General features: G+C 34.9%; 1 protein-coding gene across 1 annotated transcript in view; it reads left to right on the top strand.

Moving 5' to 3' along the window:
* The window catches only part of CFAP54 (cilia and flagella associated protein 54), a 335,670-nt gene that overhangs the window by 243,383 nt on the left and 65,022 nt on the right, over positions 1-27,265 (top strand). Inside the window, exons 60-61 of the mRNA XM_077111714.1 lie at positions 12,777-12,875; positions 13,401-13,542. Coding sequence (XP_076967829.1) covers positions 12,777-12,875; positions 13,401-13,542 — 241 coding nt within the window. The remainder of the gene's footprint in view (positions 1-12,776; positions 12,876-13,400; positions 13,543-27,265) is intronic.

A 27,265-nucleotide genomic window follows, 5' to 3' on the forward strand; every position in this document is an offset into this window, starting at 1 on the left:
GCTGTCTTAGGTGGATAGCAGCTATTATTTTTAATCTGAATAATTTCCAACTAGAAAACTTCCTTTTTTGTAGTGTGAAAAACATATTTATTTCTGGTAAGAGAAAAGAAATCTTTGCTTCCATACCAAGTGGCCATGCAAATTAATTAATAGGATGCTAGGATAGTAATATATCACCTTTTTGACCTTTATTATATTGGAGAAGTATTTATACTTAAGAGCTTCAAAAAGTTAGAATTTGAATGAAAGGCAACAATATGATCGTTATTTTCTAAATCTTGACACTTTATAAATATTTTAGCAAGTCATACTGTTACTAAAGGCACAGTAAACAGCCAAAAAGAACTAAAAAATTCATCCATGCCCATGGACCATTAAAATATAACATTTAAAATGTGTCCTAATAAATGCAATTTGTTATAAACCCTTAAAAGAAAGCACTATCATTTCACTAGTATGGAGAGTCCATATAGCAAGAGTGCATTTGAATCCTAAGTTCATGACATACTAGCTGGGTGGCCTTTCTAAGCCTATGAAATGGAAATGATGATCTGACCCCTTAGAGTGGCTCAGAGAGTTAAGCAAGATAATTGGCCTGGCACAAAGTTAGTACTCAAAAAAACATGCAACTATTATTAACATTATGTAACTTTGGCTAAATAGCTACATTATTTTTTAAGTATTTTGCACATAGTGGATATTAATAATTACTTCTTATTTAAGTTGAATGTACTAATTCTTGAATATTCATTTATTCATTGATTACCTAAACACTTGAGTGCTTAATGAATGTTAGGCACATTGCTTTCTTCTCATAAAAGCACAGTCTAGCAAGGAAGAGAGCCATATTGCAGTGTGATGACTAAATCAAGGGACTAATCAAAGCAGGGACTAATTGTGCTTTGGAGCAATGCTGGAGAAGTCTTCAGAGATGAGGTGAACTTTGAAGGACTGAGTAGGAGTTTTCCAAGCAATTGTGTAGGAGAAAGACAGTCCAAAATAGAGGTAAAAGCATGTACTCATTTTAGAAGTGGATTTACTGAGGTAAAAATTTTTCATACCATGAAATTCATCCATTTTAAGTTTGTAATTCATAGACTTTTAATACATTTTCAGAGTTGTGCACCTATCACCAGGATGCCATTTTAGAACATATCCTATAAAAATCCTTTGTGTTCCTTTGTAGTCACTCTCCAGTCCTACTCCTACTCCAACACAACTTTACCAATCTCTAATCTGATTTGTCTCTATTAAGTCATCTTTTCTGTATATTTAATATAAATGGAATCAAATCACATACACTTGTAGTCTTTGCATCTGCTTCTTTCATTTAGTATGGTCTTTCTGAGGTTCGTCCATTGTATAGCATGTATCAGTATCTCTTTCCTTTATATTCTTAAATAGTATCCCATTATATGAATACAGCACATTTTCTTTATCCACTCAACAGTTGATGGACATTTGAATTGTTTCCACTCTTTGGATATTATGAATAATGCTGCTTTGAAAATTTATATACAGAATTTTCAGTGGGCAAACGTTTTCATTTCTCTTGGGTCTATACCCAAGAGTTCCATTGCTAGGCTGTATGGCAGCTCTGTGTTTAAGATCTGATAGACTGTTTTCCAAAGTGGCTGTACTATTCTATGTTCTAACTAGCAATGTATGAGGGTTCCAATATCTTCATATCCTCATCAATGCTTTTTGTTATCTATATTTTTGATTATAGCCATCCTCATGGGTGTGAAGTGGTATTCATTGTTATTTTGATTTGCATTTCACTCATAACTGATGATGTTGAGAACTTTCATGTGCTTATTGGCTGTTTGTAAATCTTCTTTGGAGAAATGTCCATTCAAGATGGATCATTTGCCCATTTAAAAAATTGGGAGGTACTGAGGAGAGGGGTCCAAGATGGCAGCTTAGTGAAGTGTGGGATTTAGTTTGTCCTCCAGAGCAGTTAGTAAATAGCCAGGAACAGTACAGAACAACTGCTGGGGCCACATCAGTGACTAGGCACACAGTGTACATCAGATGGACACGCTGGACCAGCTGTGATCTGACCCAGAACCATGAGTCCCCCAAGACATGGAGGCCAGTGCCCCTTCCCCCCAGCCTTCTTCCCAGAGGGGAAAGGAAAGAGACTTTACTAACAGCAGGGTCTGAGCACAACCAAACTCCAACTGTGGAATTAACAAATTCTGACTACTAAAAATAGGCCCCCAGCTCAGCTGAACCTTGAGTAAAATCTGAGGTTGCTGGTTTTTGCCCAAGCACAGTGAAGGCAGGGCTGACGGAAAAAGAAAAAAAAAATACAGAATTTTTTTGGGATTGGACAGTACAAAATACTTGAAAGGGTCTGGGCCCTGAAGTAAAGGAGGGGGTACAATAGGACCTGGAGATACATAGAGCAGTGTACCAACTTAAGCTCTTGATTGGCAAACCCAAGGAATGGGTGTCCTGTTCTGAAAAGGATTTCTTTTTCCTTTTCTTTTTTTGTGGCTGTGTTTCTACGGCTTGACTGCTCTTTGGATACAACTGCAAGGCTTATCATGCTCCAACTACTCCAGGCAGGAGTATAATTAAGCTTGTCTGAGGTCTGTGCCTGGTGGGGCCCAGCTCAGGTGGAATCCCTCCCTCAAGGAATTCAGACCCCAGGGTCTGGAAAACTGAAGCAATTAAAACCAGCCTACAACCTCTCTTCTGTCTCAACCATGTCCCCAGCAATGACAGTGTGCTGAAATTAAAGGTACCACATCACTTTATGCTGATGGGACCTACAAGCAGACAAGCACCACACACTGGGCAGGAGAGGAAAAACACAGAGTCTAGAGGCTTCATAGGAAAATCTTTCAACCTGTTGAGTCTCACCCAACACTGGCTCAGGTGACACTTTCCTCCTGAGAGGAGGCCAGTCAGGTCTGGGAAAATCTAACTGGGGTCTATAATACCTAAGTAGACCCTCCTAAGGGAAGGGCAAGAAACAAGAAAACAAGAACTAAAAAATTCTGATCTGTTAAACAAAACCTAAGCTAGAAGTCTAGAATAAGCTGAACTGAATGTCAAAGAACAGATAGACAGCAAAGTCATCCAGCAAGAAAATCATAGGTAAAAAAAGTGAAAACAATCTCTAGAATAAACTAATTAGGTAAGTTAAATGCCTAGATGCCAGCAAAAAATAATGAATCATATTAGGAAAATTAAAGATATGGCCCAGTCAAAGGAACAAATAAACAATTAAAATGAGATACAGGAGTTGAAACAATTAATTCAGGATGTTTGAACAGACATGGAAAACCTCATCAAAAATCAAATCAATGAATTGAGGGAGGATATAAAGAAGGCAAGGGATGAACAAAAAGAAGAAATAGAAAGTCTGAAAAAAAAAATCACAGAACTTATGGGAATGAAAGGCACAGTAGAAGAGATGAAAAAAACAATGGAAACCTACAATGTTAGATTTCAAGAGGCAGAAGATAGCATTAGTAGGCTGGAGGACGGGACATCTGAAGTCCGACAAGCAAAAGAAAATATAGGGAAAAGGATGGAAAAATATGGGCAAGGGGGCGGGCCATGGTGGCTCAGCAGGCAAGAATGATCGCCTGCCATGCCAGAGGACCCAGGTTCAATTCCCAGTGCTTGCCCATGTAAAAAAATAAATATATGGGCAGGGACTCAGGGAATTGAATGACAACATAAAAGTGCGTGAATATACGTGTTGTGGGTGTCCCAGAAAGAGAAGAGAAAGGAAAAGGAGAAGAAAAGCTAATGGAGAAAGTTATCACTGAAAATTTCCCAACTCTTATGAAAGACTTAAAATTTTAAAATTACAGATCCAAGAAGTGCAGCATACCTAAAACAGAATAGATCCAAATAGATGTGTTCCAAGACACTAATCAGAATGTCACATGTCAAAGACAAAGAAAGAATTTTGAAAGAGGCAAGAGGAAAGCAATCCATCACATACAAGGGAAGCCCAATAAGACTATGCAAGGATTTCTTAGCAGAAACCATGGTGGTGAGAAGACAGTGGTATGATATATTTAAGATACTAAAAGAGAAAAACTGCCAACCAAGAATTCTATATCCAGCAAAATTGTCCTTCAAAAATGAGGGGGAAATTAAAACACTTTCAGAAAAAAAAAATCACTGAAAGAATTTGTGACCAAGAGACTGGCTCTGCAAGAAATACTGAAGGGAGCACTAGAGACAGATAGGAAAAGACAGGAGATGAGGGGTGTGGAGAAGAGTGTAGAAATGAAGACTATCAGTAAAGGTAAAAAGAAGAAAAATTAGATATGACATATAAAATCCAAAAGGCAAAGTGGTAGAAGAAAGTACTTGCCCTTACAGTAATAACACTAAATATTAATGGATTAAACTCCCCAATCAAAAGACATAGACTGGCAGAATGGATTAAAAATCATGACCCAAGTATATGCTGTCTACAGGAGATGCATTTTAGACCCAAGGATAAACATAGGTTGAAAGTAAAAGGTTGAGAAAAGGTATTTCTTGCAAACAACAATCAGAAAAGAGCAGGAGTAGCTATACTAATATCCAACAAATTAGACTTCAAATGTAAAACATTAAAAGAGACCAAAAAGAACACTGTGTATTAAGAAAAGGAACAATTCAACAAGAAGACATAACAATCATAAATATTTTATGCACCAAGCCAGAGTGCTCAAAAATACATGAAGCAAACACTGAAAAGCGAAATAGACACATCTAAATATCCATAATAGTTGGAGACTTCGATTCCCTGTTCTCATCAATGGACAGAACATCTAGACAGAGGATCAATAAAGAAACAGAGAATTTGAATAATACAATAAACAAACTGGACTTAACAGACATTTATAGAACATTACACCCCACAACATCAGGATAGACCTTTTCATCAAGTGCTCATTGATCATTCGCAAGGATAGACCATATGCTGGGTCACAAAGCCAGTCTCAATCAATTTAAAAAGATTGAAATCATACAAAACACTTTCTCGGATCGTAAAGGAATGAAGTTGGAAATCAATAATAGGCAGAGGGCCAGAAAATTCATAAATATATGGCAGCTCAACAGCACACTCTTAAACAACCAGTGGGTAAAGGAAGAAATTACAAGAGAAATCAGTAAATAGCTTGAGGCAAATGAAAATGAAAACACAGCGTATCAAAATGTATGGGATGCAGCAAAGGCAGTGCTAAGAGGGAAATTTTTTGCCCTAAATGCCTATATCAAAAAAGAAGAAAGAGCAAAAATTGAGGAATTAGCTGTTTACTTGGAAGAACTAGAGAAAGAACAGCAAACTAAGAGCAAAGCAAGCAAAAGGAAAGAAATGATGAAGATTAGAGCAGAAATAAATGAAATTGAGAACATGAAAACAATCATGAAAATCAACAAAACCAGAAGTTGGTTCTATGAGAAAAATCAATACGATTGACAGACCCTTAGCAAGGTTGACAAAAAGAAGAAGAGAGTGGATGCAAATAAATAAAAACAGAAATGGAAGAGGAGACATAACCACTGACCTTGCAGAAATAAAGGAGGTAATGAGAGGATACCATGAACAACTTTATGATAATAAACTAGACAATGTAGATTTAATGGACAACTTCCCTAAAAGGCATGATCAACCAACATTGGCTCAAGAAGAAATAGATGACCTGAACAAATCAATCACAAGTAAAGTAATTGAATTAGTCATTAAGAAGCTCCCAAAGAAGAAAAGTCCAGGACCAGATGGCTTCACATGTGAATTCTACGAAACATTCAAGAAAGAATTAGTACCAATCCTGCTCAAACTCTTCAAAAAAAATTGAAGAGTAAGGGAATCTACATAACTCATTCTATGAAGCCAACATCACCCTCATACCAAAGCCAGAAAAAATTACTACAGGAAAAGAAAATTACAGACCGATATCTCCAATGATTATAGATGCAAAAATCCTCAACAAAATTCTTGCCTATCGAATCCAGCAACACATTAAAAGAATTATACACCATGACCAAGTAGGATTCATCCCAGGTATGCAAGGATGGTTCAACATAAAAAAATCAATTAATGTAATACACCATATCAACAAACCATAGCAGAAAAAACACATGATCATGTTGATTGATGCAGAAAAGGCATTTGACAAAAGTCAGCATCCTTTCTTGTTGAAAACACTTCAAAGGGTAGGAATAGAAGGGAACTTCCTCAACATGACAAAGGGAATATATGAAAAACCCACCGCTAGCATCATCCTCAGTGGGAAAAACTGAAAGCTTTCCACCTAAGATCAGGAACAAGACAAGGATGTCCACTATCACCATTGCTATTCAACATTGTGTTGGAAGTTCTAGCCAGAGCAATCAAAGAAGAAAAAGAAATACAAGGCATCAAAATTGGAAAGGAAGAAGTAAAACTCTCACTCTTTGTAGATGATATGATACTATATGTTGAAAACTCTGAAAAATCCATAGCAAAACTACTAGAGCTTATAATTGAGTACAGCGAAGTGGCACATTACAAGATCAACACTCAAAAATCTGTAGTGTTTTTATGCACTAGTAATGAGCAATCTGAGGGGGAAATCGAGAAAAAAATTCCATTTACAATTGCAACCAAAAGAATAAAATATTTAGGAATAAATTTAACTAAGGATACAAAAGACCTATACAAAGAAAACTACAAAAAATTACTAAAAGAAATCACAGAAGATCTAAATAAATGGAAGGGCATACTGTGTTCATTGAATGGAAAACTAAATATAGTTAAGATGTCAATTCTACCTAAATTGATTTATAGAGTCAATGTGATAGCAATTAAAATCCCAAAAACTTACTTTTCAGAAATAGAAAAATGAATAACCAAATTTTTCTGGAAGGACAGATTAGCTGAATAGCTAAAAATATCCTGAGAAAGAAAAAAATGAAGTCAGAGGTTTCACACTACCTAACTTTAAGGCGTATTACGAAGCTACAGTGGTCAAAACAGTATGGTACTGGCATAAAGATAGATATACTGACCAATGGAATTGAATAGAGTGTTCAAATATAGACCCTCTCATCTATGGACAATTGATCTTTGATAAGGCAGTCAAGCTAACTCAGCTGGGACAGAACAGTCTCTTCCATAAGTAGTGCTTGGACAACTGGGTATCCACATGCAACAGAATGAAAGAGGATCCATATCTCTCACCCTATACAAAAATTAACTCAAAATGAATTAAAGACCTAAACATTAGATCTAAGACCATAAAACTTCTAGAAGAAAATGTAGGGAAGTATCTTATAAATCTTATAATAGGAGGCGGTTTCCTAGATTTTACACCCAAAGCATGAACATTGAAGAAAGAAATAGATAGATGGGAACTCCTCAAAATTAAACACTTTTGTGCATCAAAGAACTTTGTCAAGAAAGTGAAAAGACAGCCCACACAATGGGAGACAATATTTGGAAATGATATATCAGATAAGGATTCTGGATTCTAGTATCCAGAATATGCAAAGAGATTGTTCAACTCAACAACAATCAGAAAAAGAATCTAATTACTAAAATGGACAAAAGACATGAACAGACACTTCTCAGAAGAGGAAACACAAATGGTAAAAGGCACATGAAAAGATGCTCAACTTCCTTGGCTATTAGGGAAATGCAAGTCAGAACCACAATAAGATACCATCTCACACCCACCAGAGTGACCATTATCAATAAAACAGAAAATGACCAGTGCTGGAGAGGATGCAGATAAGGCCCACTTATCCACTGTTGGTGGGAATGTCAAATGGACAAGTACTGTGGAAAGCAGTTAGGCCATTCCTTAGGGAGCTAAGTAGAGAATTGCCGTATGATCCGGCAATACCATTGCTAGGTATCTATTCAGAGGACATGAGGGCAAGGACAGAAACATACATTTGCACACCAATGTTTATGGCAGCATTATTTACAATTGCCAAGAAAAGGAAACAGCCTAAATGTCTATCAACAGACGAGTGGCTAAACAAGCTGTGGAATATACATATGATGGAATATTATGCATCTGTAAGACAGAATGAAGTTATGAAGCATGTAACAACATGGATAGACATTCAGGACATTATGCTGAGTGAGATTAGCCAGAACCAAAAGGACAAATACTGTATGGTCTCACTCATGTGAACCAACATTAATGAATGATCTTGGAGAATTTCAGTTAAGACCAGGCCATCAGGAGATAGAAATAGGGTAGATTTTAGGTAATTGGAGCTGAAGGGATACAGATTGTACAACAAGATTGATTGTAAAAATTCAGAAATAGATAGCACAATACTACCTAATTGTAGCACAATAAGTTAATATACTTAATGAAGCTGAATGTGAGAATGATAGAGGGAGGAGGGCTGGGGGCACAAATGAAACCAGAAAGAAAGATAGAGGATTGATTGGAACAGTGAATAAAAAAGTGTTTGCAAAGTTCTCTGGGGAATGGCAAGAAAGGGGGAAAATTCAATTCCATATTTGGAGAATTCCTGATATAAGCAGTGGGAACAACTAAATCAATAGGCTGAACCCTCAGTCTTGGGGTTTGTTCATATGAAACTTATCCCCGCAAAGGATAGACTAAGCCTACTTAAAATTAGGACTAAGAGTCACCCCCAGAGAACCTCTTTCGTTGCTCAGATGTGGCCTATCTCTCAGCCAACACTGCAAGCAAACTCATTGCCCTACCTCTCTCGACATGGGACATGACTCCCAGGCATGTAAACCTCCCTGGCAACATGGGATAGAAATCCTAGAATAAGCTGGGACTCAGCATCAAGGGATTGAGAAAACCTTCTCAACCAAAAGCGGAAAGAGAGAAATGAGGCAAAATGAAGTGTCAGGGGCTGTGAGATTTTGAATTAATATATGGCTAGAGCATGGAGTAAAGGTCTAAATCCATCTTTCTACACGTGGGTTTCCAAATGCCCCAGAACCATTTGTTGAAAAGATTGTCTTTTCCTTACTAAATTGCCTTGACATCTTTGTCAAAAAAAAAAAATCAATTGATCATAAATTTAAGTGTTTATTCCTGGACTCACAATTTTGTTTCGTTGATCTATACATCTACCTTTACATAAATAGCACAGTGTCTTGGTTGGCATAGCTTTATAGTAAGTTCAGAAATTGGAAAGTGCATGTTCTCCAACTATGTTGTCCTTTTCAGGATTGCTTTGAATATTTTAAGTGCTTTGTGTTTTCATTTAAATTTTAGAATCAGCTCATCAATATCTGCAAAAAAAATTGGCCAATTTTGATTGGGATTAGGTAGAATTTACTGATCAATTTGGGGAGAATTGCCCTCCTAACTTTATAAAATCTTCCAACACATGAGTTTAGATAATTGTTCATTTATTTAGATCTTGCTTCATTTACCTCAGCAATGTTATGTACTTTTCACTGTACAAGCCTTGTACTTCTTTTGTTAAGTATATTTCTATTTTGAGTAGATTTTTTTCTTAATTCAATTTTCAGACTGTTCATTGCTAGTATATATAGAGAAATATAATTGCTTTGTATATATTGTTTAGTGTCCTGTGACCTTGTTCATTCTGTTTATTAGTTCTAGTAGTTTGTGTGTGTCTATTCCTTAGGATTTTCTATTTATAAAATCATGTTTTCTGCAAATGAAAACAATTTTACTTCATTTTGAATCTAGTTGTCTTTTATTTCTTTTTCTTGCCAGCTTACCCTGGCTAGAACCTGCTGTATGGTATTGAAGAGAAGTGACGAGAAGTGACACCCTTATCTTATTCCAGATCTTAATTTTTTCATTCAGTCTTTTGCCATTAAGAATGATTTTAGCTTACATTTCGATAACTTCCTTTTATCAGGCTGAGGAAATTCCCCTTTTCTGTTAATTTGCCAGAAGTTTTTTTGGTCAGAAATGGATGTTTTCTTTTGTCAAATGCTTTTACTCCATCTACTGAGATGATCATGTGGGGGGTTTTCTTTATTCTATTAAGAACTGTATTACTTTTTCCAATGTTAAACTAATCTTACATTCCTAGAATAAATCTCGTGTGGTCATGCTATATGATCTTTTTGATACACTGCTGGATTTGTTTTGCTGATATTTCTGAGTTTTTTTTTAACCATCCATATTCATAAGGGATATTGGTCTCTAGTTTTCTTGTGCCATCTTCTCTGGCTTTGGTATCAGGGTAATACTGGCCTCATAAAATGAATTGGTAAGTATTCCCTCTTTTTCTATTTTCTGGGAAAAAATTGTGAAGGATTGTATTTTTTCTTCTTATATATCTGTTAGAATTCACCAGTGAAGCATTAGACTGGGCCCTTCCTACATTGTGGGAAAATTTTTAATTAGCAATTCAGTTTACTTGCTTGTGATAAGTATATTCAGATTTTCTATTTCTTCTTGAGTCAGTTTTGGCAATTTATTTCTTTCTAGACATTTGTCCATTTCATCTAAGTTGTATAATTTATTTGCATAAAATTATTTACAGTGTTACCTTATAATTATTTAATTTTTATAGGGTTGGTAGTGATGTACCCTCTTTCAGTCCTGATTTTTTGTTAGGCTAGCTGGTGGATTAAGAAGGTTGATCTTTTCAAAGAACTGACTCTTGGTTTTATTGATTTTCTCTATTGTTTTTCTGATTTCTGTTTCATTGATTTCTGCTGTAATCTTTTTTTTTTTTTCCTTCTGCCTGCTTTGGGTTTAGTTTGGTCTTTTTCTGGATTGTTAAGGTAGAAGCTTAGGTTATTGATTCAATTTCTAATGTAGGTTGACATCAGAAAACATAGTAAAGAAATAAAAGAAAAAGTAGACAATCATTTCAATAGATGCAGAAAATCATTTGACAAAATCTGATATCTGTTTATGATGAAAATTCTCATAAAGGTATAAATTTAAATTTCCTTTATACAGTGCTGTAGCTGCATCCCATAAATTTTAATATATTGTGTTTTCATTTTTATTTGTTTCAAAATGTTTTCTACTTTCTCTTGTGATTTGTTCTTTGACCCATTGTCCATTAAGAAATGTGTCCTTTGGTTTCCGAATATTTGGGTGATTCCCAAAGTTATTTTGATTATTGATTTATAATTTAATTACATTGTAATTGGAGTACATATTTTATATGATATTAATTCTTTTAAATTTATGGAGACTTGTTTTCTGACCTAGCATAAAATCTATCTTGGAGAATGTTCTATGTGTGCTTAAAAAGAACGTTCATTTTGTTGTTGTTGGGTAGATGTTCTATAGATGGCAGGTCAAGTTGTTTGATTGTATTGTTCAAGTTTTCTGTATCTTTGCTGATTTTCTGTCTAGTTATTCTATCAAATACACTTTTATTTTTATGCTACATCTATAATATATATATAATATAATAGATATAAATAACAAAAATAGTATAAATAATTAATGTAATTATAATACAATAAACTATTTTCTGAAGACTCTTAAAACTGCTAACAACAATTAAACAAAGCATTTTAAGTGATGGTTTTTCATAACACCTCCCCAACCTGAAAAATGTCCATCATATTTTTCCCTAGTCAAAATTGGAGCTCTCCATTCTGAGCTCCAATCCTCAATTAAGTCTTTATCTAAATTCAACATGACTTCGTCTTTTTAAATTTCTTTTATCCTAATTGTACTTGAAGTCTAGTTATTACTTGATGTTGTTCTGTAGTGTTCTTCATTTCATGCCTGTTAGTTTTTGTTCCCAGGACTTGAGTAGGTAAAATTACTCAAGCTTCTATAGGAAGTAAATTGGCCTTTGCTACCCCAGAACCTGTATGGTTCCATTGCAACTAGTGACTCAGGTTTTCTTGTCTTGGGACAGGACTCCATTGCTCAGATTCTGAATAGGGAGAACCCTCCAGATATCATTTACCTCTAGCTTCCCGTATGATTTAGGCACGACATTTGCACATTGTATTCCTGCTTTGGAATCAGGATTTTCTATTGCAGTTCCTTTTTCTTGGGAGTCTTCTAGCTAGAAATCAAGGAAAGATATTTTTATTATTGTTGTTTTATCTTGCAGTTTTGATGAAGATGAAAGAATTTGGTCAAAATATGAGCAGCAAGGAATTAGAACCAATGGGTCTAGACAATATATGAATTGAATAGTTAGCTCTTTCCAGAGTATTTGAATCTTCGATTGACAGTTAATGCTTATTTTGGTCATCTTTAACAATGTAAAATGGATACCATATTGCAGGTGGAGTTTCTGTTTATTTTTGTAAACATGACTTTATTACGTTTAAAAACTGAAAAAATATATATAAGTACTGGTAAACTGTCATTCACTGTTGCTTTTTACTATTCTATGGAACTTCATAACATCGTCCCTTTAACATTTTCAAAGTTAGAAAGATAATAGCAAATACCTATCAAGAACTTTTAAGTAATAGTCACATTTTTAACATCTGTACACATAATTTACATGTCCTTGTTAAAATGGAATTTGGTATGATAAAATTACGCAAGCTCATTGTAGATATCAGAAAAAAAGATAAAATAGTTTGATCACCTTTAAAACCTGGGGGTAACTAACCACTGGTAATTTTCTCTGCTTGTATGTACAGAGCAAATCCGTGTGTGTGATCAAATTTTGCATACTGTTTTGCATACTGTATTGATAGTTTTCTTCTCTAGTATATTTTGAATGTCTTTTCATGTCAATAGAAACATCATTATTCTTAGTGGCTACATAGCATTCCATTAAAATATCATCTTCAGAAGATAAGAAAAATTTGCCTTACTCTATTTTGTCATGAAAATTTTGCCATGTTTTAGGTTACTTCTAGAAGGCAGAGCTCAATAAAAGAAACTACAGCAAATACATTTGAAATGTACAGTTCATTGGCCTGGATTGCAATAAGAGCTGCTGCACAGGTTGGTGGGATTTTTGTTTGTTCTTTGTTTTCACTGTTATCGCTGTCTTTTCAGCGTACCAGCTGAAAAGGCAACACAAGGCATGTATACAGGGGAAGAGAAAACTTCACATTCCTTGGGGTTCGTGCCAATGATGATTCTTTGGAAGGGTTAGAAATACTCTTTTTATATGTAATGTTTTTAATCTCTGTTTGCCAGACATAACTCTGCTTGTTTCAGCTTTTCATTACAGTTAAAAATTTAACTAATGCACATCACTTTAAATAGCTATGACAGATATTTGCCAAAATATCAGATATATGCATATATGTATCTGCCAATATTTTCATTAAATTCTCAACTGTAATGATTTGTTTGACTATGATATGTAGTATGTGTTAAGGGATCACATTATTTTTCAGATTGTCTTAACTTTTTCTCCCAATGCATACTGAATATTATTTTATGAATTCACATTTACCTAATGGATAATTTGTAAATCAAAAAGCTTAACTTTATGAATTTTAATTTATATATTAACTATAGGTTAGTGAGGCTGTGCTGACTATTAATCTACTCATTGGAAAAAAGAATACTAGAATTGATAAAGTTAACCAGATGACTTTACCAAATATCCCAGAATTTGCAGCTGTGGACCTTTTGTCTTCATATACAGATTATTTGCTTGGTAAGTTTAAATGTCTAGACATTTTACAAAACCCTGATCAAATCTCAAACCACTCTGTGGTGGTTGATAATTACGTTAGTTTTTAGGTTCGACGAGATAATGGTTTAGGGACCCTCCTGGGGACAATGAAGGTCCAAAGAGCCTAGCCACCAAAACAGAGGGTCCTCAGCTCACTGCACATCATCGTGACACTGAATTAGCTGCTGCATTTCAGATGAATGTTTCTTTGAAAAAGATCTTTCTTCCTGTTTACTTTCCAGTTCACATAGGAAAGTAGGACCTTTTGGAAATGTTTGAGGGACCTTCTCTGATTCTCTGATTTAAGATGTATATTCACTCTCAAACTCTCATACAGCTCCCTGCTCTTTTCCTTAATTAGTATATATTTGCTTGTATGTCCATGTATGTGTTTAACCTTTCCCATTAAGTTGCCATCGGCTCCATGAAGGCAGGGACCTTGACTATTGGAATTGCTCTTTCATCAACAGCAAATCTCAGTGCTTACACAGAGTGGGTTTCAATAGTAATATTTGTTAAATGAATTAATGAATGAGAGATTACTAGAGTTTAAACTTGGCCTCACTTTTGTTACATTATTTATGGCTGCTGGGTTAGTTAGTAAACTACAATATAAATCACTAAATCAGATCAATGATAACATAAGTACTTAATGTTCATTTATATGTTTGCCCATTCATTCATTTGAAAAATATTCATTGAGTCTTTCTTGTATGATAGGTGTTAAGAAGCAAGGTACTAAAAATCTGACTTCAGACTGTTCTTAAGCCAAAGTAGATGAGAAATTTTCCCTTTAATCTGATCAGAGCAGACGTAGTCTTCCTGCAGCTTCTGAAATCATGTATAGGCAGCAATGAAGGGTTGAGTCATCGCTGAAGACTTAGTGTCTGAATGTCCCCCTTCCTTGACTCTTTCCAAAAGAATAGGTGGCCCAGACCATTTTCAAACCTAGAAATGGTTTGTGTTAAGTTAAATCATTAGATGCACTTTTTTATGCTGAGGTCTTCTTTTCTTATTTCCATTTCCTTCATCAGGTTTCTGGGCCATAGCCTGAGCCTTCAACTGGGTGCATGGTCTTCCTCAGGGTCCCTATGGAGGGGTTGTCTAGGGACACAGCCATTGGTCCTGCACGGGGAAGGCTGGCAGTGCAGCAGCTGGAGGGGTTGCTCACCACTTGTGCTTGTAACTGCCTGGAAGCACACTCCCCACTGGGTTGGAATGTCCGGTATGCAGCCCTCTAGAAGCACACATGATGGTTTTGCTACAAAAAGAATATAATATAAATAATCAAGAGACTTCAGTTGATATCCTGATTCTGCCAAATAATTTAATTTCTCTCAACCTCCTTGTCCTAGTCTGTAAACTAAGAAATTTAGATTTATTATGAATAAGTCCCAAATATGAACATGGCATGACTCTATGATTCAGTCTTTCAACGCATCTATTTCTTCTAGATACACACCCCTTATTATGCTATGTTTACTTTATTCATTTCCTTGCTTTCTACCAGATTTTAGGGCAGGGATAAGAGATGAGTTTCATCTAACATGCTGTATTAGTTTTTGCAGGAATTATGTTATATGACAAACCACCCCAAAACTCAGTGACTTACAACAAGTTTTTGTTACGCACCGGAGTTCAGTTGTCCTCCATGTACACCTATTATGAGAACCAAGCTAAAGGGACAGGAGTTACTGGCTGCATGCTTTTCTCATGATGGATCACCAGAGCATAAGGACTGAACCAATCACAGGAACACATTTAAGTCCTCTAGTCACATCCCATTCCTTTGGTGGTAGCAAGCTGTATGGCCAAGTCCAACATCAGTGGAATTATACTCTGCTTACCAAGGGAGGGAGTAGGTCTTGAATGTTTGCTGAATTACATATGGCAGATTCAGTCTAGGGCTGCTGAGGAGGACGGTGAACACCTATGTAGAAAGACAGGAAAAGGAGCTAATGTGATCAGTTAATGAAGTTAGCCACAGGTGTACCATGGGGATTGCCATCCCCTAAAGAAAAGGTCTTAATTGATCAAGTTGGTCAGGTAGTTTTCATCTCAGTTCTGTTTCCTACTAAAATGTGTGCTTTCCTTTTCCATTTCTTTGGCTTTCATAGCATATTCCAATTTTCAGTTTCCATTTTGTACACTTAGCACTTCTCTACTACTTTAATTGTGAAATCACCAAATTTTAAAATCTGACCTGTTTTGCATTTTGCTTCTTCTTCAGAATAATAATTTTTCCCTCTAGTCTTTTCTTGGCAGCCAATAATTAATTCATGCTGACGATTTCCCTTACTTTAGTCTTCGGGTTGGAGGGAGGTTCTGAATACCCACCTGATTGCCAAAAATACCCAGATGGCAATGAAGTTCTTATTATAATGAATTGCTAAAGGGCAAAATCCGTTAACAACTGCAAAAAAACTTGTTTGATATTTTTTACATTAGCATAAATTAATGTCCAGAGGAAAACCTACTCAGTAATCTTAGCTTAAAACAATGCCAGTATTGATCTGTGTACCAGTTGGTGACCAGTATTAATTGTTATTGTGTGCAGAGCACTGTACTAGACATTTTCACCTGTGGGGAAGGAGGAGTCAACAGTACACAGCAAGGAAGAGGCTTCTTGCCTCCCATGAGCTTCCAGCCGTGGACAGTCAGACAGGCCTGCACATTGAAATTTTACAAATTCCTCTTTTAAGAGATCATATTAATAAGGGCCAATTAATATGCCAAAAGTTAAATGAACAACTTTGGGGGGTGCTGAGCACAGGCAGGAGGGGCAAATGAGTTAACATTTTTCTGAAGGAAGTGTATGGTGGGGCAGTTGTTAATGGACTCAGAGTCATGGGTATGGTGGGGCAGGTGGGGCTGGGGAGGCATGCTTTCTCTGTAGAGCAGTCAAAAGGCTGATGGCAGGATAGACTAGTCAGGTGTGCAGGATGAAATCTAGGCCATCCAGCCAGAGCCAGAGCAATTGTATGGCATCTATAGAGCAATAAGGTAACAGAATGGTTCCGCTGGTCCAATTGATTCAGGTTTTCTCTACATTGCCTCATAGTAACGGAGGCTCTGAAATGATATCGACAATGTAGGACCATATTTAGATTCAATCCAAAAAACATTTATTGGATGCCTGTTTTGGACTAAGTAATGTTCAAATATGCTCAGTCTTTCTGCCTTGATTTTTGTGTGTGACTTTAATAAAAAGGTCAGCTAATATAAAAAATAAAACAGTTAAATTCTACAAGACATTTCAAATTAAAAGTAACATTTAGGACTAGTAGTCTTGCATGCGGCCTCTCCCGACTAAATATGCATGATGTGTAGAAAAATACCAAGTCTTGTGATGCTAAATAATAATGTTGGTAACCTATTGTCAGAATATAAAAAGAAACTTATGGAGCACAACTGAGAATGATGACAGACCTCTACTATGTGTTTGCCTCTTGAAATGAGCAAACTTCCCAGCCTGAAAAATATATAATTTATTCATGCCTCACTGCCTTGCCTCTGGTTCAGAGACACAAGGTCAATATCAAATAAAAGCTGGGTTGCCAGCCATTTGCTACTATCATCCCTTCTCCAGTTCCCAGCAATGGGAACTAGAGGGCCATATTAATCCTCAAATCCCAAATGGTTAAACCACTTACAGATGAGAATGGAGAAGAGTCATCTGAGCTAACAATGATAATTTGCATGTCGGTGTGTGTACTGTATTGCATCAGTTCAGGTTGTAGACTAACCTCAATGAAGCAGACTTTCCTGCTCCAAGGCCTGCAAGAGTTTGGAAATTCCATTTAGAAATCTGAGAAGGAACACAGGTGTGGCCAAGAGCAGACACAAACGCCATCAATTGCCTGACATCAGGTAGAAAGAGGCCCTCTGTAGAATAAGACAGAGTCAACAATGGAAAATAAGACACAATAGATGTGTATTGTCATTGTACTGTCAAACCAGTACAATGGAATGCTATCCTGAAGACTTCCAGCAAGAGTTACCCTTCAGGGATTCAAAGGAAGCTTGAATGGTTTGATACCCCTAGCAGGGTACAGGTATAAAGACTGAAACGGAGCAGAAAGCTTTAATACAGGAAGTGTCAGATAATAACCACATAAGTGGCACTGATGCTGTGTGCTAGTGCTCGCTTACACAGTTTCATTCATCCTTTAGAGAAGTCCTGTGAGGATTCATTCAGCACATTTGTAAATTGGGTCAGGTGCTCAGAGAGTCTATGTAGCTTGAATAATATTCTGCTGTTAATTCAAACCCTAAACTATCCAGTTTAAATGGCTGTGTCCTTAATTGTTATGTTGGATGTGATTTTTTAAAAAAATTACTTACCAGGACCCAAAATGCAGAATTGATGCTTCTGGTCAACTTTTGTACTGATTGAACTGTTCCCATCTAAAAAAAATAATAAAATAAAACACAGAAATTGTTTGCATTTATAACTGAGCTTGAAACAAAAAAAACAAAAAAAGGAAACCTCGACATACTGAAATAAAATGGAGGATTTATAGGCAGGAGGATTTGTAAGCAGGAACTGAAGTTGAGGGACTCGGGGGGTGGTACTCCATGGCTTCTCTTGCAGGGAATCTGGAAAAGTGCCCGCCGGAGGGAACGTCCCCGCCTCACTAACTGCATAAAGCTTGGATTCATAAAGGGCTTGTACATGAAATGAGGACAAGAAAAACATTGCCCACTCACCAGAGTAGAAACAGAAAAACATGCCGAGTCTTCTGAGATAAATTTTATAGTACATATTATACCTGAACATATCCTTACACCCCTTTTGGATTATTAAAAGAATAATAATTGTTACAAGTATTCAGTCAGAAAAAGCAGATTTTCTGCAAAGGAACAAAAATGGAGCTGGTCTTAATTTTTCTTGGTGATATTGAAGACCAGACAATGTTGGTCAAATAATTGGAGTTTTTTTCTTTTAATCTCATTAAGTTTTTTGAATAGAAATTTATTCTTAAGAATCAGTTCACAAGGTATAGATTAGTAGGTAGCCAAAGTTTCCCTTTTCGTCTTCTTAGTCCTCATACCCAGAGGTAATCAGTATTATCAATGTATTAGTTTCTTATTGGTGCTGTACCAAATTACCATAAACTTAGAGACTTAAAACAACATAAATTGTCTTACAGTCTGTCAATCAGAAGTCCAAAATGGGTTGCATCGGGCTGACATGAGCGTGTTGGCAGAGCTGCATCCTCTCTGGAGTTCTAGGGGAGAACCTGTTGCCTTCCTTTTCCAATTTTTAGAAGCCACTCCCATTCCTTGTCTTGTGGCCCCTTCCTCTGTCTTCACATTCAGAAGCATAGCATCTTCAAACTCTCTGAATTTCTGATACTCTTGCTTTTCCCCTTGCCCTCTTCCACACTGAAGCCCCCCTGTGGTTACACTGGACCCACCTGCACAACCCAGGATGCTCTTCATCTCAAGGTCAGGACCATGATTCTACCTGCATCCTTAATTCTTCTTTGCTGTGTAACCTTACATATTCACAGGTCCCAGGAATTAGGACATAGGCCTTTTTGCAGGGCCATTATCTGCCCACCATGATTGGTTTCTTTTGTTCCCTACCAGAGATATTGGAAGCAGAAAGAGATTTATTACAGAGTATTAAATGATTTGGAACAAATTCTAGGCTGAGCATCCAGAAATAACTGAACCACACATAACCATGCTGCCATGGGAGCCGCTGGGTTTGTTTTCAAGGAAGCTGTAGATCAAGATCTGCCTATAAATGGGAAGCCCCTCCTACAGCTGCAGGCTCAGGAAGTATACTGCCCCTGCCAGAACCCATGCCAGCAGAAGAGATGCCTTGAATTCTGCCTCCCTGACCAGTTAACACAGTACCAATTTCATGTCTTGAATGTATATGCTAAATTTGTGATACCTAAACTATATACAGGATCCTAGCTGCAAAGAACTCCAAGAAATATGATTTTTATCTTTGTAACTTCATTATGGGAAAGCACTTTAGTAAGTTAGGATACACGTCAAGTGAACCAACCTGGTATATATGCCAATATATTTTTATAGTTTTCCTTAAAAATAAAAATAGTAGTAAAGTGTAAACACCATTATGCTCCTTGCTCTTTTTTTTCCCTTTAACTTAATAAGTGTATCTTGGCAATTTTTTCAAATTAGTTCATAAACAGCTCTTTAAAATGGTTACATAATATTCCTTTATAAAGATGCACCATAATTAGTTGAACTAGTCTCCTTTTGATATTTAGGTTGTTTCCACACTTTTACTATTACATTCATTGATGTTATATGTGACATATCACAGGTGTGTATAACCTTATACCTGTATAATAATTTTGTACATGGGTTAAGATATCTATCTGGTCAGTTCCCCTATAGTGAAATCATTGGATCAAAACGTAGATTTATTTCTAGTTTTGATAAATTTTGCCAAATGCCTTCCATAAAAGTCATATAAGTTTTTAGTCCTGCCAGCAATTAGTGAAAGAAAGATCTCTTTTTCCTATACCTTTGCTGACACAGTTACCTTATATTTTAACCTTACTGATCTGGTGCGGGAAAAAAGGTTTAATGTTAATTTGAACATCCCTTAGTAGAGATAAAGTTGAGCATCTTTTGTGTGAATTTTCTGCTCATAGCCTTTGCCCATTTTCTCAAGAGGTTTTTTTTTCCCCCTTTTTCCTTAATTATTTGCGAAAACCCTTTTTAATGGAAATAAACCCTTTGACTGGCATATTATTTGAAAATATATTTTTCCAATTTATCAGTTGTTGTTTAACCTTTTAATCATGATTCTAGCCCACAAAGAAACTTTATTTTTGTGCATAATATATTATTAATCCTTTCTTTGATGACTTCTGAATTAATGTCATAGTTAGAAAGGTCATCCCTTCTCTGAAACTATAAACAAGTTCTTCCATGGGTTATTTTAATAATTTGTGGTAATGTATTTAAATTTAAAGTTTAAATCAATTTGAAATATAAAGGTGTGGCAGATTGATACAAATTTAATTTTTCCAGATGACTACTCCTTTAAAATACTTTTTAGTCAATTCCTTTTGATCTATATATTCATTCATCAATACCATGCTGTTTTTGCTTGTTTGTTTGTTTGTTCTGGCATGGGCAGGCTCTGGGAATCAAACCTGGGTCTCCAGCATGGCAGGTGAGAACTCTGCCACTGAGCCACCATCGCACCACCCCGTGCTGTTTTAATCAGTGTAATTTATGATATACTTAGTATGTGTGAGGATAAGGCCCCACTCACTAGCCATTTTTTCCCCAGAATTGTTTTTTTTTGTTGTTTGAACTTTGGAATCAGCTCGTCTAGTTAAAAAACCTTCTTATTTTGTATTGAAATTGCATTAAATTAAGACATAAAGAGCAAACTTACATTTTTATAATATTGAGTCATTTCAGCCAAGATTATTATATGCCTTTATATTTTTCAGTTCAAGTCTTCTATTTTAATCCCTTAGGAGTGTTTTAATATTTTCTTGGAATCCATTTTATATATTTCTTGTTAGGTTTATTTCTAGATATTTTGATCTTTTTATTTTTAGTCAGTTTTTTTTTTCATTATATTTCTTCTAGTTGTTTGTATATTTGAAGGCTATTGATGTGTCTGTATTAGTTTATTAACCTTAGGTATTTTTTCTACTTGCTGTTTCATGAACAAGGTCAGAAACTGTTTCTCTGAAGTGCCAGGTAGGAAATATTTCGGACTGTACATTAAATAGTCTCTGTTGCAACCATTCAGTTTTGCTGTTGTGGTGTGAAAACAGCCATAGACAATATGTAATGATGAATTTCATGTAATTTTCACGTGTCGCCAAATACTACTCTTCTTTTGACTTTTTCAACCATTTGAAAATAAGAAAACCTTTGCTAACCCATTGGTCAGACATAAACATACAGTGGGTCTGATTTCACTCACAGGCTGTAGTGTGACTAACCCTGGACATGGTGATAATTGTCACCTACATCTAATATATTTCTGTTTCCTCTCTTACATCTGTGGTTTTTGTTTTCTTATTTTTGATGTGATGTCACTTGGGGCATACATATTCATAATTACTATGTCTCTATTGTGAATTGTATCCTTTAACATTACAAAGGTTAGATTTTTATTTCATTTAATTCTTTCTAGCCAGAATTCTCCTTTATATGATACCCAAATCACAAATATTGCTTTCTTTGGGTTTGCATTTGCCTAGTGCACATTTGCCCATACTTTTATTTTAAACTTTTCAAAATAATTTTTTTAAATATGCCTCTTACATAAGGCATAGAGTTGGATTCTTTGTTATAAAACCTGACAGTTTAGTTCTTGTAATAGATAATTTTAATCCATTTAAATCTATTCACATGAGATGTATTCTTGACATTATTTTGCATAATTAAAAATAGCTGAATCATAAATTAGAAAACAAAATCAGTAAAAGCAAAAGTTATTCTTTGGGGAAAAAAACAATAAACTGTTAACAGCTTTTTTAGAAAACTTAATTATGGAGAAAGAAACAACGGAAAATAAGAAAAACATGATAGCTGATATAGACAAAATAGAATAGATTTTTTTTTCGGCTTACTTTCAAGCAAATAAATTTGATAATTATATATAAAATTATATATAAATTTATGTTTCTTGAAAAATATAATTTACAATTTACCCAAACTTAGTACAGATTAGATTAAAAAATCTAGGCAAGTCTATTACCATAGAAGAATCAAAGTTATGTTAGAAATTGAAACTGAAAAATTTTTAATTATATTTAATTAATTAAAAAACTAAAGCTATTACATGGAAGCTTAATTAACAAGTTATTATGAAAAATAACTCTATTTTCGAAAGCAAAAAAGATGTACTGAGAAGAATAACATCCTTTAACATTTTATAAAATCTCTTTAATGCCTAGCTTAATGAAAGATAGTTGGAGTCTCATATCTACTTCTGCAATCTATTGCAATATATTGTTTTGGTTGAACTATATCAAAATATCCCTGCCCCATACAGATATACAGTTGGAAAAGGAAGAACATTTTAAAAACCTTTTCAAATAATTTTTTATATTCTTCTTTGATATGAAACCTAAACTGGACAAGTGGTAGTTTCTTAAAGGTTGGTTCCAGAGTAGAATTAATCTAAAATATACTATTGAACTTTTCATACTCTTTAACCTTAAAACATTAATTTGCTGTATCTTCTTAAGTGAAACAGGCATTTTAATCCATTCACTCATTTATTTTACTCAGTGCATGGAAATGAAGAATCCAAGGACCAGTAGCATAGTTGGTGCCACTACCTTCCTAGATTCATGGTAAGGCACTAGTAATTTTCCTTGTCACTGCTTTTGCACCATCAGTGCAAATGTCAAGACAGTTGTTCCAGGACAAACCATGAATTCAGAAAAGTTATTTAACACTTTGAGTGTCTCAGCATCACTTGTACTATTGCCAGTCAGTCACGTAAGAGAAGATCTTTTTCTAAGAATAATTGGTGCTAATATTATTAGACAAATAGAAGCAAAACTGCGTCTCTCCATGGCTATAGATTTGCTCATTTGTAAGGCAAAAGTGCAATTCTGCAGAATGAGATGTTAACTTAATCTTCATATTTACTGCCAAGTCTTTAGTCCAACAAGTTAGTTTTTTGTTGCAAAGGCCGTGATTCCATTTACTGACTTTTCACCTAATGGAGATTATTGCCAATAGGAGATTTAGGGGTTCGATTTCAAGATGTACATTCAACAGTGTTAACTGTATAAGGCTTTATTAATCTCTAAGCTTTTGTTTGTGTTTCTCTAGCCGGTACAATTTCATAACTTACTCTGTATAATGTTTCCCTGGCTTTTTCATTTTTAGTTTAAAAAGCTGTAACCAGTAAGTTTTTGCTTTTTAAAGAACTATCACATATACATTTAAAGTCTTCTATTCCTGGGTGGGCCATGGTGGCTCAGCAGGTAAGAATGCTTGCCTGCCATTCCCGAGGACCCAGGTTCGATTCCGGGTGCCTACCCATGTAAAAAAAAAAAAAAGAAAAAAATAATAATAAAAAAATAAAGTCTTGTATTCCTTTTCCTTTAAACTGTCAACAAAGTGATGCCTCAACTTAAATGGTCCCATTGTAGTACTCAAAAATATACATTGCACCATCCAGAATACTAATTCTTTCTGAGATTTACATCCCAGTATCGTCTCTCTCCCTCCTTCTTTGTACCCTCTATTTGATGACAACTTGATGGCACCATTTGGGGCACCACTGCATTTGTGTTTGGGTCTTTTAGTTCTTTGACTCATTGAAAAGAGAATTTGTGTTTTTGTATTGTGTTGTTCTGAAATAATTTCCAGGAGAAGAAGGGGATTATTATACCAACATCTTTAAGCTGGAAATCACCACAAAACTTTTTGAAAATAAGTGATTTATTGTAGTATGATATAAATACAGAAGAGAACACAAACCATGAAGAAACGGCTTGATTGATTATCACAAATGAAACGTTCTTATAGACATCACTAGATCAAAAAAATAAAACATAACCAAAACCCCAGAGTTCTACCTCATGCCCCCTCCCACTTCCTGTAAACATCCCCCTGATTTCTAACTAAATAGATTAGTTTTGCCAACTTTTAAGCTTTGCATAAATAAATAATAGTTTTATTTATTTATTTTTGCCTAGTTTCTTTTGTTCAAAACTATTTTTGCGTGAGTCATCCTTTTGATGGGTATAGTAGCACAATTTATTGTCCTTTCTACCATTGATAAACATCTGGGTTATTTCCAGTTTGGGGTCATCATGAATAATGCTGTTATGATTATATTGTACATGCCATTTTTATAAATATGTATAATATATATATATATACCAAGAAATGGAATTTGTGAGTCATATGGGTTACTTGTTTTTAACTTTAGGAGGTACTGTCATATTCTTCAAAGTGATTTTAATTTAAATTTTTAATTATTTACTAATGAAGCAGAGAACTTTTACATATAGTTTATTGGGTTTTGCATAGTCCTTTGTGGGGACTGCTTATTTTAAGAATCGTGCCCATTTTACCTTGGAGTTGTCTATATATAAAGGAGTTCTTTATGTATTCTGGATAAAACCTCTTTATAGATTACATGTATTGCAAATATCTTATCCCACTCTGTGGACTCTTTTCACTGTACTAATGGTATCCTTTGATTATCTGAAATTCTTAATTTTAACATTGCCCAATTTATAAATATTTTATTTTATGCTTTGTGATTTTTGTGTTTGTTTTAGAAATATCTTCTCATGAAAAATCATAAAGATATCCTCATATGTTGCCCACTTTATTTGTTTTGCCTTTCACAGTTATTTATATCTGCAATTCACCTGAAATCTATTCTAGTGTACAGTGTGAAGCTGAAGTCAGTATTAATTTTTTTTCATATGGATATACAGTTAACCCAGAAACATTTACTGAAAAGACCACCCTTCTTTCCAGCACTGCAGAGTCACCTCTGTACTAAATCAAGTGTCCTGACATATAAGAATCTGTTTCTGGGCTCTCTCCTAATCTTTTGTTTATTTTTGTGTCTTTGCAGCAACACTAATATACATACACACATATACACACACAGGGAAATGAGAGAGAGAGGCTCAGCAAAGAAGGTTTGAGCTTTCACTAATAGATATTCAGGATTTAAAAAAGGGAGATAATGGATAGGAGACAGTCATCACAGAAATAAATACAAAAATATTTCACAGGGATACAGGGAGAGATAGGCCTTTATGTTGAAATGGCCTGCCTTGTTCCAAGCAGCATGAATGAAAAAAATACCTAGAAACAAAAGCAAAAATTTAAATCATCATGGATAATGAGGAGTTCATTAAAAGATATTTTTGAGGGGGCAAGTGCAGGTCAGGTACAAAGAAATAGGAAGACGGCTGGCATCAACTTCTCACCAGCAAAAATGCATGTTAGAAAGCAGTAGAAAAAGGATTTAAAAGTTTTAAGGGAAAATGAGTTTCAATCAAAGCCATATATGTAGCTAAACAATTAATCAGGTGCTAAGGCCTTGAAAGGACTCAAATGATTTACCTTGCTGACTTTGTGTGTAAAAGAGAATGTATGCCAGCACACAGGTTATAGACAAAGAAACTAAATGTAAGATGGGTGGGGGGAATGAAAGAAATGCTTAAGGTTGACAACGATGAAGTGGCCTAGAAATACTTCACTACAAATTGTGATCTCAAGATTGTCTTCAGAAAGCATGAATGTAGTCTAGGCAGTACAAAGAATGATGAAAAAGCTAGAAGATATTAGGAATATAGTGGAGAAAGCAAATAATGCTTCTCTTAAGGAAAGCATTTAGAAATTCTAGGGAAAAATATTCTTCAATAACTTCATGATCCATATATGAAGCAAATTAGAATATGATATAATGTTGAGAAACTGGTCTAAGTAAAAATAATCCTGATAAGAATTTTATTTTGGCAGGTCACAAGATTGTGACATCTGATTTTTATAAAAAAAGTTTAGTCATATTGTAGTGAAGAATACTTTTACAACAATAATGACAAGCATTATTATTGCTTTTCAACTTATAGTCAAAGCAAAGAAGGGTGTATTATAAGAAAATAGTATAGGTATTAATCCCTTTGAAAATATAAAATTAAAGGTGTGGCTGAGCAAGTGAAGGAAATGAATGGATGTAAATACCATTGATTACAAAGTAAGACATCAAGAGATATTGTCAATATTTGGCGGAACTAGAGGAAAGGATATTTAGAACATCATATATAGTTATAGAGAAATAATAGGTGAACTATAAATGGTGATACCAGTGTAAAAATTTTGAAATGAAGAAGAGTGGTTGTGTGAGCTAATTCACCATCTGTCACAGAAGAAAGACAATAGGTATATTTTCTAAAACTGATGATTCAGGAAAAATGCTATGAGGAAATTATTTTAAGAGCTATAACTAACCATTAGAAGACATACAACAGAGATGGATAAAATGTTTGCCTGCAGGGAGAGCAAATTTTGTCTTTCATCATGTAAATGTATGGCTTTGAACAAAGTAAATGGCATATTGCAAGATACATCAGGTTAAGTTGCATTATTTCCAGGAGTGTAAATAAAATTCAATGTTAGAAAATCCATTAAGCTAAATAACTACCTTAACAGATTAAAAGATAAAAATAGTAATCATCTCAAATAGGTGCGGAAAAATTTAATGAAATTCAACGACAATTCATGATTTTAAAACTAGGAAGTAAAAGGGATTTCCTAAACTTGAAAAAATTATAACTGGGTGAAAAAAATAACCCTACTACACACATATCATACTCAATATTCAAATGCTAAAACTATTACCTTTAAAAGCAGGAGTAAGATTGCTATCACCACTTCTATTTTAAATTGTTATGGGGTCCCTACCCTGCACAGTAATAAAAGGAAAAGAAATTTTAAAAAAGGAGAAATGAGAAAGAAGGAAAAAAGCTGTCATTAACTACAGATTATCCCAACACCCAGTTCCCTAAAACTATAAGCAATGAGAACATTTAGCAAGATTGTTGGATGTAAGATGTTATTTTTTATACACCTCAAACAGATAACACATTTTTAAATGATATAATTTACAATAACTATAAAAAGTGTAGGTATGTAGAGATTAATCTAGCAAAAGCTATAAAACAAAAAATTTGCAGGATGCCATCTTCTCAAAATG

The sequence above is a fragment of the Tamandua tetradactyla genome, chromosome 7 (genome assembly GCF_023851605.1).
Source record: "Tamandua tetradactyla isolate mTamTet1 chromosome 7, mTamTet1.pri, whole genome shotgun sequence".
NCBI classification, from domain to species: domain Eukaryota; kingdom Metazoa; phylum Chordata; class Mammalia; order Pilosa; family Myrmecophagidae; genus Tamandua; species Tamandua tetradactyla.